The 13,674-nt window shown below is 51.6% G+C and overlaps 1 protein-coding gene across 3 annotated transcripts; it reads left to right on the forward strand.

The window, feature by feature from the left end:
• Positions 1 to 87: 87 nt before the first annotated feature.
• On the forward strand, positions 88 to 13,308 carry CCS (copper chaperone for superoxide dismutase). 3 transcript variants are annotated; one of them, XM_027959345.2, is made up of 9 exons: positions 88 to 192; positions 529 to 601; positions 8,197 to 8,334; positions 8,549 to 8,726; positions 9,297 to 9,357; positions 9,535 to 9,680; positions 12,000 to 12,124; positions 12,652 to 12,729; positions 12,801 to 12,904. In XM_027959345.2, the coding sequence occupies exons 1-8, from the start codon at positions 154 to 156 to the stop codon at positions 12,684 to 12,686; spliced, it is 795 nt and encodes a 264-aa protein (XP_027815146.1). In that variant the 5' UTR covers positions 88 to 153; the 3' UTR covers positions 12,687 to 12,729; positions 12,801 to 12,904. The 3 variants fall into 3 exon arrangements, with proteins under 3 accessions (XP_027815146.1, XP_004019755.2, XP_042093595.1); XM_004019706.5 differs by lacking the exons at positions 9,535 to 9,680; positions 12,000 to 12,124 and adding an exon at positions 12,985 to 13,308; XM_042237661.1 differs by lacking the exon at positions 12,000 to 12,124 and having other exon boundaries at positions 12,801 to 12,910.
• Positions 13,309 to 13,674: the final 366 nt, after the last annotated feature.

Here is a 13,674-nt window from a genome sequence, read left to right on the forward strand (position 1 = left end):
GTCGCGTGGACGCGGGAAGGAGCAGATCCTCGAGAGCGCTCGCACCGGAAGGCGGGGCAAGGAGTGGCTTCCGGGGCTCCGCCTCCCGTTCGCTGCGGCGCGGCTCTGGGCTGGCGCTTCAGTTCGGGCCCTGGGGCTATAGCTGGATCCAGGATGGCTTCGGACTCGGAGAACCGTGGGACTGCCTGCACGGTGAGGGTCGAGGCCTCGTGTGGGAGCCTCGCAGGGCAGAGAACTTCGGCCCCTGGAGAGCGATCATTAACTTGAGAATGAGGGAAGGAGCGGACACCTGGGCTGGGGCCTGGAGCCAGGGCTGGACGGTGAGAGTAGCAGGACGCTTGGCGTTAATGTTACGGGGTGTTGCTCCTGGAATGATCGATCGTGAGCGACAGTAAAGAAGGCGCTTTGGGAGGGGTCACATGGCGCGTTACTCTAGGCCTTTGAGGGTGGTCCTAGGGGAGGTAGTGAAAGAGGGTCACGCAAGAAGGTTCCCCAGCTCCTATCAGCCCGTCCCTGCCACCCTTGCAGCTGGAGTTCGCGGTGCAGATGACCTGTCAGAGCTGCGTGGACGCGGTGCGCACGTCCCTGCAAGGGATCGCAGGTAAGAGCCAGATGAACTTTTGTGAGAGCAAACCGGAGACCTCGGGGAGGGGCTGGCAAATTTCAGGGCTACCCCGCTCCCGTTTACAGAAACAGAAATGAAAACCCGGAGAGAGGAAAGAATGTTCTCAGAGTCACACTGAGACCCAGAAATGGAGTCTAGTGTGCAGGTCTCAGGCCTGCTCTGCCAGATTTTTCTACTGGCCCTAACTGCCTGCCTTTCTGGTGTCTTAACCTCAGGTACCTGGAAAGTAAGGAGGTAGGCAGAGAATAGTCCCCCTACAGGGTGTTCCCTGGAAAATAGACAGTTCTTGCTTGAGAAGCAACATAATTGGACAAAGCAAACAGCAGCCCTGGCCATGTTCTATCCAGGTAGCCCTGGATTTTTATTTTTCCCCACACTGCTGGGTATGTGGAACTTCCCCAATCAGGGATCAAACCTGTGTCACCAGCAGCGGAAGTACAGAGTCTCAACCACTGGACCACGAGGAAGGTCCTTGACCTGGCATGATCAGCAAGCTCTGAGAAGGCAAGGCCACCAACATGGCCTGGGGAACTGCCTGTCTTTGAGTCTGTTCATTGTTTATTCAGTGATTTAGCAGGTATAGACCATACACTGGGAGCTATTTAGGGAGAAGGGTTCACAAGAGTTTCAGGCACAGCCCCTGCCCTCAGGTAAAATGAGCACTTGAGCATTGTGCTGGGAAGAGCCGTTCTTGAAGGAACTGCTTCTGAAGCTGAGAGACTGATGGCACTTGGCTCTGTATCAGGGAGTTGTGTGTCGCTGGGGTTAGGGGTATGTGTTCTAGAGTCAGACTGTTCAGATTCAGATGCCCTCTTTGCCACTTAATGGCACTAAGGCCTCATGCATGTTACTTTTTTTTTTCTTTTTTTCCAAAATGGAAGTCTTAGAACTTTATCTTTTTTTTTTTTTTTTTTTAATATTTAGTTATCTGACTGCCTCAGATCTTTGTTGCAGCATGCAGGATTTTTCGCTGTGGCTCATTGGCTTAGTTGCTTTATGGCATGTGGAATCTTAGTTCCCCGACCAGGGATTGAACCCATGTCCCTTGCACTGGAAGGGGGATTCTTAACCACTGGACCCCCAGGGAAGTCCCGCATGTTACTTTTTATGCCTGTTTCTTCAGCATTTAAATGTGCAAGATAATGGAAGCTACCCCAGAAAATAATCAAGAAGAGTAAATTAGTTAATATGTGTAGAAGCACTTTAGAAAAGGATTTTGGCTTGTAGTGAGAGCCCACTGAATCTTAGGACCTGTGAGAGGAAGGGCTTATAGAGGGTAAGCTGGTTGGGCAGAGGCATGAGGGGACACGTCATTTGTTTAAAGTTGTTCAAACTGGTTTACTTTGGGGTCCATTTTCACTCCTCAATATAGATTTTGTGTATTTCTCATAGGCTTCTTCACTCATTAGTTCATCTAGTTCTGAAGGGTTACTGAATGTCATCTTGATCAGCCAACCATCTTCATAACAGCATCTGTTGACAAGTCCTGGATTTTCTGCAGGAGCTTCATTCATTTCAGTTACCTCTCCTGATGGAGGAGAACTAGCAGCTTTCACACTTTACACAGCACCAGACTCCTCATTTGTTCAATTTTGTCCCCAGTCCAGGCAAACTACAGGAAATGACGTCTCCCAAAGCTTCCTGTGCAAATATGCTGATTCTCACTGTTCCAGCACCGTTTCCTATTGTTAGTCATGCGTGTTTGCCTGGGAATTTACACGTGGAGAACAGAGTGCCTGGGCTCTGCCTGCCCTCAGCCCCCAGAGTGCTCCATTTCACCTGAGGGCAGGGACTGTGCCTGAAACTCTTGTGAACCCTTCTCCCTAAACAGCTCCCAGTGTATGGTCTATACCTGCTAAATCACTGAATAAACAATGAACAGACTCAAAGACAGGCAGTTCCCCAGGCCATGTTGGTGGCCTTGCCTTCTCAGAGCTTGCTGATCGTGCCAGGTCAAGGACCTTCCTCGTGGTCCAGTGGTTGAGACTCTGTACTTCCGCTGCTGGTGACACAGGTTTGATCCCTGACTGGGGAAGTTCCACATTCCGGGCAGTGTGGGGAAAAATAAAAATCCAGGGCTACCTGGATAGAACATGGCCAGGGCTGCTGTTTGCTTTGTCAAGATTATGTTGCTTCTCAAGCAAGAACTGTCTATTTTCCAGGGAACACCCTGTAGGGGGACTATTCTCTGCCTACCTCCTTACTTTCCAGGCACCTGAGGTTAAGACACCAGAAAGGCTCCCAGCGCCACTTTCACAGAGGGTAGAGATCCTAAAGCTGCATTTGCTTAGACTGTGTGTTTGAGGGTGGTGGGTGAGGGTCCAAGAAAACGGAGCCATTCCACTGTGAGTAGAGTGTTCTGACCACAGCTTTCCAAGGCTGTTAGCCTCTCTACCTGCTGTAAAACATTCTTGCTGAGAAAGCAGGCAGCTGGACTTCTGCTGAACGTAGGGCAGTTTCTAACCGTTAGCAGATTTCTCAGTGACCAGATAAAGACTTCTGGTGACTCTCTGTTTCCTAGCCTGGGTAACTGGCATCAGCTTGGGTTTCTCATGGGCTGGCTTCCCAGAATGCAGAGGAGAGAGAGAGATGAGTTGGTTGATTTGTTCTCTCCAGGAGGCCTGAGCTTTGGAGACAAAGGCTCTGCTTTCCTCCTAGGGGTAAGTGGGAGGCCCTCCCAGCCCAAGGCTCACTCCCTTGAATCCTTATCATCACTACCCTAGAGCCCTCATGGCCTTGTTTTTTCTCCCTCTCTGAGCTAAACAGATGGGGGCCTGGCCACACTCCACACCAGCCAGACTGAACTGCTACTCTGCTAGGGAGCCAGCCCTCCTGGTTCAGACCCAGGTCAAGAGTTCAGGAAATGTATAGTCACAGGGAGCTTCTCACCAGGGGCCTTCCCTTCCAGTGCAGAAAAGTACCTCTTAAGAGATGTTGTCACTGCTCTGCTTAAAATCCTCAAACAGTAATAACATTAAGAGCTTCCCATAGGCCAGGCACTTTTCTAAGTGCTCTATGTGAGATAACTCATTTAGGCCTTCAGTAGCCCTCTGAAGTAGGTTGTATTATCATCTCCATTTGCAGATACAGAAACTGAGAAGAAAACTCAAACAGAAAGGTTGAGTAAGTTGTCTAAGGCCACACAGCTAGTACATGGCAGACTCAGGATTTCAACTCCAGAGCCCACACCCTCAACCGCTATACTCCGTGGCCTCTCCCAGTGGCCTCTCCTGCATTAAAATTAAATCCAGATTCTTTCCTGTTGTCTGCAGGGCTTTGTTTGATTGGTCTCCTCTTGTACCTTCACATCTTAGTCTTCTCTTTACTCTAGCTGCAGCCACTCTGACCTTTCTCAGACACATAGATGTTGTTCCCGTCTCAGGGTCTTTGCCCAGACTGTGTCCTCTGCTGGAATGTTCTTCCCTGACTACATTCAGGCATTTGCTTCAAGGCTCAGAGAGACCTTCTGTCTCGCTGAATCTCACTGTGCGTGCTGTTCGCTGAACCCATGGTAGGCAAGGTGCGTGCGGGGAAGCTGGAAGAAAACTCAAGGAGCTGAAGGAACTGCAGACGCGTTTATTCTCTCCTGGCTGGTGCAGCGACTGTAGCTGCAGACATAACATAACATAGGCTAACATAACATAACCTCCCCACCAAAGACTTTCCAGGTGGAGCTTATGTATGCTTACAGAACAAAAGTAGCCCGTGGCCAAGCGAGTACCTTGTGACACGCATGCGCAGTGCTGTTAGTGAGCTCAGCTGTTACATAATCACTATTCACAAAATGTGCGGTGAGAGCGAGAGGGCATGGGGCAAGAGAGCCTGACCACGGCATCTTGGCTAGTTTGCTTTTTCCCTACACCTTCCTTGACCAGCCTGCCTAAGTGCTCATCCCGGAGTTGTTCCCTAAGACCTGCTTCATTGATCACACATTGCACTACCCGAATCTCCCTGAGTGTGTGTTTGATATGCAAGTTCCTGCCCTGGAATACATGCTGCTCTATGGGGCAGAGACATCACCTGACTTGTTCCCTGCTGCATCCCTGCCGCCCGGAACGGGGCACGTGATAGGTGCTTAGAGTATGTTTGTTAAATGACTTGAATAGGCATGTCAATCCCTTGCACTTCATGCTTCTTTGAGCCCTGGGAGCCTCAGACAGTCGGTCCTTTGGGGCCCAGTCCTACTTCCTGTGGGACGAAGGGACCAAACAATCAGCTTTAGGGTTGGACAGGCTGCCTTCTGAGCTTTGTGATCTCGAGCCAGCTGTGTAACCCCCCTGCCTCATTTCACTTGCCAGAGGAGGACAGTATCACCATCCTGATGAGTGTAAAGTGGAGCACACAGCTCGTGGCATTCCCCAGAGGCTCAGGCCCCAGGAGTTCCCTGCCATTCTCCCTACAGGCCCTTGGCACCCAGAAGCACCTCTGGGTGAACCCAGAGTGCCAAGGCTTCACACCAGGTGGCCCAGGATGAGATGTTGTGTGAAGTGATGGCAATTGGGTTCTTTGGAGAATTTTCTCCTGGCAGAATTGCCCTGTACTTGCTGGGGAGGATATAGGTGTGTCTGTTTACAAATTCGGCCCCTCCCCCAACCGATGCGGCTGGGACCTATGGATGCAAGCCCCTGGGACCTTTTGTCACACAGGCCAGATAGTCCTGCCTCTTGGATGCTGCCTCTTCCCAGTACCATTTCCGTGTTGCTTCGAGTTGGAAGGAATCTGAACGGCTGAGTTTCCTTGTCTGTGCCTCAGGGATGATTATACCCTCCCTGGTAGAGGGTGGGAGGAGGGAAACCAAAGATGGAGGGAACTTGGATGGCTTAGCCTTCAGTCCACAGAGTGCTGGCTCAGCAGAGGGAAGTGCCTCGTTTAACCTGCGTTTGCTGGGCTGCCCAGGGCTCCTGGCTCCGGTGGGCTTTACTCTCACCCAGAACAGCAAACACACTAAGATCAGAGTAGAATGTTTGTAAGCTCCACAGGTGAGATCAACTTTCAGAGTTCCCAACCATCACCTGTATTCTGGTTCAGAATTCAAATGTCCTCTTGAAAGGTTTGTGAGCCCTGAAGATCTGAATGGAAGAGAAGCCCTTTCTTGTCCTTCTCTTGGCCCGACAGCCCTCAAAGCCGAGTGTGTGTCAGAATCACCCTGCAGGCTGTGTGCACAGCAGGGTGACTCGGGGATTTGGAAGGCAGTTGAGAGCCACTGACTTTTGAACCTGATGCTGTGGACCACACAGAGGATTGCAGTCCACACAGCTTGAGTTATGTGGGGAAAGTGGGAGCTGCCGCAGGATGATGGGGGAGGGGGCCCCAAAGCTGGAGGCTGGAGCTGCTTCTCAGGGTGAGCAGTGTCCAGGCGAAGTGCTTGGAAGGTGGAGCTAGGCTTCCTGGGATGAGTTCGAGTCCCTCCATTTAGTACAGTGCAATGAGTTTGAGCAAGATCTGGGAGTTGGTGATGGACAGAGAAACCTGGTGTGCTGAAACATGGGGTCTCAAAGAGTTGGACACAACTGAGCGACTGAACTGAACTTGGAGCAAGTTCTTAACTTCTCTGTGGCTCAGTTTTCTCACCTGTAAAGTGGGGATAACAGTGCTCAACTCCTAAGGTTACTTGTGTTAATACAGGTACAGTATGAGAAAGCCCACAGTGCATGCTCAGTAAATGTTAGCTTTCATAATGATGGTGATAGCCCTGTCTTTTTTTTTATGTGTGCCCGCTTTATTGAGATATAATTCATGTATTATAAAATGCATCCATTAAAGTATACATTTCAGTGGTTTTTAGTATATTCACAGAGTTGTACAACCATTACTACTATCAATTTTTGTATTTCATCACCTCATGAAGAAATTGTACCCTTCAGGGGCTTTCCTGGTGGTCCAGTGGTTAAGAATCTGCCTGACAATGCAGGGGACACAGGTTCAGTCCCTGTGGGAAGATCTCACATGCCACATAGCAACTAAGCCCGTGAGCCACAACTATTGAGACCACATTCTGCAGTTACTAAAGCCCAGGTGCCTACAGCTCGCAGTTACCTGAAGCCCAGATACATAGAGCCTGCATTTCACAACAAGTGAAGCCACCACAATGCACCACGCCTGTGCGACACGACTAGAGAGTAGCCCTACTCACTACAACTAGAGAAAGCCCGAGCGCAGCACTGAAGACTCAGTACAGCCAAAAATAAAATAAAAATAAATCTTAAAAGAAATTATACCCTTGAACTATCACCCTCCTGTTCTCCTGCCCCCTCATCTCTTTCAGTCTATAGATTTAACCTATTCTGGATATTTCATCCACAGTGACATCATCCAATATGTAGTCTTGGTAACTGGCTTTCACTTAATGTTTTTAAGGTCCATCCACATCACAGCATGTATCGGTGCTTCATTCCTCTTTATGGCTGAATGTCTACCATCGTATGGCTGTACATTTTGTTTATTCACTCATCATTTGATGGGCTTTTGAGTTGTTTTCGCCTTTTGACTATCATGAATATTGTGACTATCGATAGCCCCCTTTTTTTTTAAGATGTATTTTTTGGCTGTGGTGGGTCTTTGTTGCTGCCTGCGGGCTTTCTCTAGTTGCAATGAGTGCAGGCTACTTTGTTGTGGTGCTTGGGCTTCTTATTGCAGAGGCTTCTCGTTGCAGAGCATAGGCTCTAGGTGCTCGGGCTTCAGCAGTTGGAGCATGTGGGCTCAATAGTCGTGGCACATAGGCTTTGTTGCTCTGCGGCATGTGGGATCCTCCCGGATCAGGGACCAGGCCAGTGTGCCTTGCATTGCAAGGCATATTCTTAACTGCTGGACCACCAGGGAAGCCTGATAGCCCACTTTTATGTAAACAGTTTTTCATCATTTATTTTTTCAAAATTGAAATATAGTTGATTTACGATATTGTGTTCAAATATTTTTTAAAGAACTATCTATGTTTCACAGGGCTACCCAGGTGGCTCAGTGGGTAAAGAATCCACCTGCAATGCAGGAGATAGAGAAGATGCCAGTGCGATCCCTTGGGTTGGGAAGATCTTCTAGAGGAGGGCATGGCAACCCACTCTGGTATTCTTGCCTGGAGAATCCCATGGACAGAGGAGCCCGATGGGCTACAGTCCATAGGGTTGCAAAGAGTTGGACACGAATGAAGTGACTGAGCATGCTCACATGCATCTATGCTTCAAACATAGATGAATAACTCTTGGCACAAAATAAGAACTCACAACAGTCCTGGGGGCAATGTGATGTTATCTTTACTTCCTAAAGAAACAAGCTCAGAGAGGTTAAGGGCCTGGACATCCCTGGGGGTCCAGTGGCTAAGATTTGAATCTTCCACTGCAGGAGCCAAGGGTTTGATCCCTGATTGGGCAGCTAAGACCCCACGTGCTGCTTGGCACAGCCGGAAAAAAAAAGAGAGAGGTTAAGTGCCTTACAGCTAGAAGGCGGCTTCGGAGCTTGCCTCTGGCCACAGAAAGGTGATGAAGCTGGGCGTGGTGAATCACCATCTTGTTTCTTTCTTCCCTGCTCCCAGCAGAGAGGTGCAAGCCCTCTGCTGCCCTCTGTCCCCTGTCTTCTAGGCATCCAAAGTGTGGAGGTGCAGTTGGAGAACCAGATGGTCCTGGTGCAGACTACCCTGCCCAGCCAGGAGGTACAGGCCCTTCTAGAAGGCACTGGGAGGCAGGCGGTCCTAAAGGGCATGGGCAGTGGCCTGTCGCGTGAGTAACCACTATGGCCTTGGACTCTCTGGGAGGGAGGTGGCCTGGGTGTGGTACAGCTCTAACCAGCCGTAAGATCTGGGGGCTTTGGGTTGGAGAGGCTTCGGGGAACATGTGAAGGTTACGTGGGGCTCTCTCCCTGCCCTTTCTAAGCTGATGAACGGGTGGGGCTGGGTGAGGTGGTGAGCCAGCCCTGGTGTCTGATACCTTACAGAGAATTTAGGGGCAGCCGTGGCCATTCTCGGGGGGCCTGGCCCTGTGCAGGGAGTGGTGCGCTTCCTGCAGCTGACCCCTGAGCACTGCCTAATCGAGGGGACCATTGATGGCCTGCAGCCTGGGCTGCATGGACTCCACGTCCATCAGTTCGGGGACCTCACGAGGAACTGCAACAGGTGAGTCCTCTGGAACTTCCCTGGAGCATCCTCATTGCCCTGGTTGTGCACCCACTGTGCGCAGGGGGCTGTACTCAGCTTTTTACACATACATTCACATATGGTCCTCACAAGTACCCTGGGAGGTGTATACACACAAGCCCAGTCTACAGATGAGAAAACTGAGGCTCAGAAAGGTTACATGACTTGTCAAAAGCCCTAGAGCATGTAAATGACAGAGTGGGAATTTGAACCAAAATCTGACCTTGACACTCCTGCTCCTGGCTCCCAGGTGGAAGGTGACTCCTGAACACGGGAGGGTCAGTTCTCTGTGAGTGTCATGGTGTTTATCATGCTGCAGTGTTTACTCATCCATGTTTACCCTGGAGGCCTGCTGAGGACAGGTCCCGTGACTGATTCTTCTTAGAGATCTCAACCCAGAGCTTGGTGCAGAGTGGGCCCGTTTGTTGAATGAGTGGATGAATGAAAGAGTGAGTGAATGAATGAAACAAAGGTAGTTAAAGTAAAAGGATGGATCACCTGGTCCGTGAGCTGTGGTTTCACTGCCTACCTGCTATCTTTTCTTCTTAGCTGTGGGGACCACTTTAACCCTGATGGAATGTCCCATGGGGGCCCCCAGGACTCTCAACGGGTAAGTGTTGGTCTTGGGCTGGGAGAGAACCCGAGATCTCAGAGGCAGGGCAGGCAGCTCTTGGAGCCTGAGAGTGTGATTCCATTTGGGGGGAGTCTTTCTCCCTCACTTTATTTTGTTCGGTTTAGAAACATTTACAGACACTTCCTGTGCTCAAGGCCTGACCCTGTCTCACAGCCTGGTGAGGGAGACACTCAGAACTCCGTGGTTGCAGCACAGCCAGAACATCTTTGCAGGAGCCTCCGGGAGGCCCTGGGAACCCAGAGCAAGCTCCAGATCCAGTCCGAAGGGCACAGGCAGTGGGAGAGAGCTTCCCAGAGAAGGTGATGGTGTGGAAGTTAAAGGTTTTACCTAAAGTAAGAAGGCTATTCCGGGACTTTCCTGGATGACCAAGGGCTAAGATTGAGAGCTCCCAATTCAGGGGGCTTGGGTTCAATCCCAGTCAGGGAACCAGATCTCACATGCTGCAACTAAAGATCCCCGTGCTGCAACTAAGACCTGGCACAGCCAAATAATAATTTTTTAAAAAGGCCGTTCCTGACTCTGCAGCTCCTGGCCCTGGACTTTCGTTTTACACCAGAGAATTGGCCCCCTCGGCTGTGAGCCACATGCCACCTTAATGATTTTTGCCTTATCTGAGTCCTACTTGTTCTGCTAGTTACTCAATGTTTTGATTTAAACTGGCTGATTTTTCCCCCCCTTAAGTAAATTTAATTTATTTTTAACATTTTAATCTATCACGGAACATGATTTCAAACATGTTCTGAAGTGGACAGACTAGGGTCCCAAACCCGCTAGGGAGCTGAGGAAGCCTTTCTATCGGGTCCGTTGCATAGCACCACGCTTGTGTTCCCTGCATCAGTTACCTATTGCTGAGAATCAAATTACTTTAAATGTAAGAGTTTTGTTTTTTTGTTAGTGGTGCGAGGCTTGCAGGATCTTAATTCCCCAACCAGGGATTAAACTGGGGCCCTTGGCAGTGAAAGCACCAAGTCCTAACCATTGGACCGCCAGGGAATTCCCAAACTTAGGGGTTTAAAGCAGCAAGCACTTGCCATCTCACAGTTTCTCTGAGGCAGGAATCTGGACACAGCTTAGTCGGAGCTTCTGGCTGAGTCTCTCAAGGCCTGATTTGGGGAAGACCCACTTCCACACTTGCGCGTGTTGCTATTGGCAGGCCTCGCTGGGTGTGGGCCAGAGACCTCAGTCCTGCGCCCCGTGAGCCTTTCCCTAGGGCAGCACTCAGCACTGCAGCTGCCTATCCTCAGAGCCAGAGGGAGAAGGCGTCCAAGACCCCGGCCACACTCCTTTTGAAACCTAAGCTTGGAGGTGATGCCTGGTCCAGCCCACACTCATCAGGTGTGAATTGGGGGCGCTCCCTCAAGGCCATCTTCCTCGTGAGCCTTGAAAGGTGCTGAGCAGGTGAAGCGGGGAGAGTGGGAGCGGAGGCTCAGCACGGGTGCCCCGCAGAGCGAGCCCTGGAGGCAGGAACCCTTGAGACTGGGTTCTGGGAGGAAATAGAGTTTCGAAGGGCAAGAGACTACCTTGCCTTGCTGCCTTGGCCTGGGCCTGCCAGGGGTGGGGCATCTGAAGGGTCTGGCACCAGCTGCTCCATTGTACCCAAGCCCTTGTGCAGATGGAGAAAAACTTGAGCAAGGGCTCCATGACCAAGCCACCTTTGGGATTTCAGCATCTGGTTTTGCCCAAACAGAAGTGAATTCAGTGAGGGGATTTATAGCCAAGCCTGGTTGTCCCTTTGCACATCTCCTAGCTGGTTTCCATGCTTCCTTCTGCCCTCCCCCTGCCCTGCTCCAGTCCCTCCCCTCCCCCTCCGCACGCTGCATTTGAGAAATTGCTCCAAAGCATGGGGTAACCATGTAACACCCCTCCTGAAACCCTTCTTGGCTCCCCAGTGCCTGCGGGTACAGATCCCACGTGGCTAAAATTCGGTGCCACCAAGCCCAGTTCCACCCACCCGTGTGCAGGGGAGAGACCTTCTGCTGCCCCATGACTCCTTTGAGCCACATACTGGGCGCTCACATCCTCCGCCCGGTCCTAGAAACTCCTCCCCATCCCTTACCTTCCCACCACAAAATGCCTCAACACCAGGTGCAACACAAAAGTGCCAGGTGTCAGCAACAGAGGTCCCCCAGGAAAACAAGATAAAGCAGAGGTGGCTCTTCTTGCTGCTTGCTCATCAGCCCCATCACGTGGCAACATCCTTTGTGGCCAGCCCAAGGCGAGGCCATGGGTACCAGTCCATGTTGGTAGGGATCCTTCTGCCCAAAGTGTCAGGTTGGGGACGGTTTATTTGCACAGATCCTATTGTGACTCGCCAGTAGGGTCTTGTCACAGGGAAACACACTCATTGTTGTAACCCTGTTTTGCAGCCACTAGTCTGTTCCATGTGTGCCCCACAGTGTTCCAAACCCCTTGAGGGCGATTGACCACGTACGCATCCCCAACCCCTAAACCCCACCTGGCAGAGGGTGTCTGACGTAGGAGGTGCTCAGTAGCTGTGTTGTTATTTTAGTCGCTAAGTCGAGACCAACTCTTTGTATGAACTGTAGCCCGCCAGGCTCCTCTGTCCATGGGATTTCCCAGGCAAGAATACTGGAATCAGTTGCCATTTCCTTCTCCAGGAGATCTTGCCAACCCAAGGATCGAACCCATTTCTCCTTCACTGGGAGGCGGATTCTTCACACTGAGCCACCAGGGAAGCCCCCAGTAGCTGTGTTAGCACATTTTTATACCTTCAAGAGGAAAGGTGGGCAGAAACAGTCTGGGGGGCAGGATATGCCCTCTGCTCCTGTGTTTCTTCTCTCTGTTCCTGGAGGCTGGACATCAGGGAAGGGATGCTGGCTGCCTCTGATGGTCAAGAAGCCAAGCTTGGCCAACTTAAGTGCAGGGGAACTGCAGGCTGCCAGGGGCTGACAGAATCATCGGGAGGCTGGAGAACTGGGCTTGCAAAGAAGCAGGAAGCGGGGTCAATTCTGAGGCTGGGATGCAAACTGGGCAGATACCTCTTAGGGGAAAGCAGTCTGGGGTAGTGGCGTGACTTCCTAGGAAGAGGGTCACTGTGGCCATGTCCAGTGTGCCATCATTCTACCCAGGATTTTAGTTCCAGGGAGAGAGAGTCCAGTTGCCTTCTGTGTGTCCTGGGCTGTCCCTTCATCCTACCAGACTGAACTTGTAGGAGGACACTGGTGCCCTGGGGACAGGAAATCAGACACTGGGAAGCCAGAAGTCAGCCGCCATGTCCCACGTGCCCTCTTCCCCCGGCTCTCACTGCAGCACCGCGGAGACCTGGGGAATGTCCGTGCCGATGAGAGTGGCCGAGCTATCTTCAGGATTGAGGATGAGCAGCTGAAGGTGAGGTGGAGGAGAAGGCAGGGACCTTTCCTAACAGATCCAATGCCTGAGGCTGTTGTCTCCCCTCAAAGGTGTGGGATGTGATTGGCCGAAGCCTGGTCGTTGATGAGGGAGAAGATGACCTGGGCCGGGGCGGGCATCCGTTGTCCAAGATCACAGGGAACTCGGGAGAGAGGTGAGCGCTCTGCCCACAGTGCACGCGGAGACCTGGAGGGGCCCAGCGGGTGCTCAGCTCGACCCCACCCTTTTCTGCAGGTTGGCCTGTGGCATCATCGCACGCTCCGCTGGCCTCTTCCAGAACCCCAAGCAGATCTGCTCCTGTGATGGCCTCACCATTTGGGAGGAACGGGGCCGGCCCATCGCTGGCCAGGGACGGAAGGAGCCCGCCCAGCCTCCTGCCCACCTCTGAGGGCGGCCTCTGCCTCCAGTCTGTCACCGTCCTCCCTGCTGAGCACCGTCCACTTCCAGAGGGAGGCCCTGCTCACCCAGTCCTGGGAGAACCAGTGTGCAGGCTATTTTTGATCTCAAAGGGTTGCTTGCTCTTCCCTTGGCAAATTAAAGTTTTATTTTCACATGGAACTTTGTGGTTTGTGTCCCCTCCTCCCTTAAGGGGCTTAAGGAAAAACAGCCCCTCTGCCTCTGTCCTCCCTGTCGAGGGCCACCTCTTGGCTTTGGAGGCAAAGAAAACTAGATTCAAATCCACACACTTCTGGGGCTACCCAGTGGTTAAGATTCCGTGCTTCCACTGCAGTGGGCATGGGTTTGATTCCTGGTCGGGGAAGTTTGCATGCCACATGGAATGGCCAAAAAGAAAAGAGAAAATCCACACAGTTCCTGAGGGCCACTTCCTTATCCTCAGGGTAACAGCGAAAGACCATAGCAGACATATTTCTGTTTGTGGCCTGACCCCCCTCCCTTCACTATGGCCAGTTGGAACCAAGTGGA

This window comes from Ovis aries, chromosome 21 (genome assembly GCF_016772045.2).
Source record: "Ovis aries strain OAR_USU_Benz2616 breed Rambouillet chromosome 21, ARS-UI_Ramb_v3.0, whole genome shotgun sequence".
NCBI lineage: Eukaryota > Metazoa > Chordata > Mammalia > Artiodactyla > Bovidae > Ovis > Ovis aries.

What these genes read in the sequence shown, in the direction of transcription:
- CCS (XM_004019706.5), top strand. Translation starts at nt 154, where the DNA reads ATGGCTTCGGACTCGGAGAACCGTGGGACTGCCTGCACG. An exon ending in CTCACGAGGAACTGCAACAG is followed by an intron (nt 8,727 to 9,296) that starts GTGAGTCCTCTG and finishes TTTTCTTCTTAG; the next exon opens with CTGTGGGGACCACTTTAACC. An exon ending in GCCCCCAGGACTCTCAACGG is followed by an intron (nt 9,358 to 12,651) that starts GTAAGTGTTGGT and finishes CTCTCACTGCAG; the next exon opens with CACCGCGGAGACCTGGGGAA.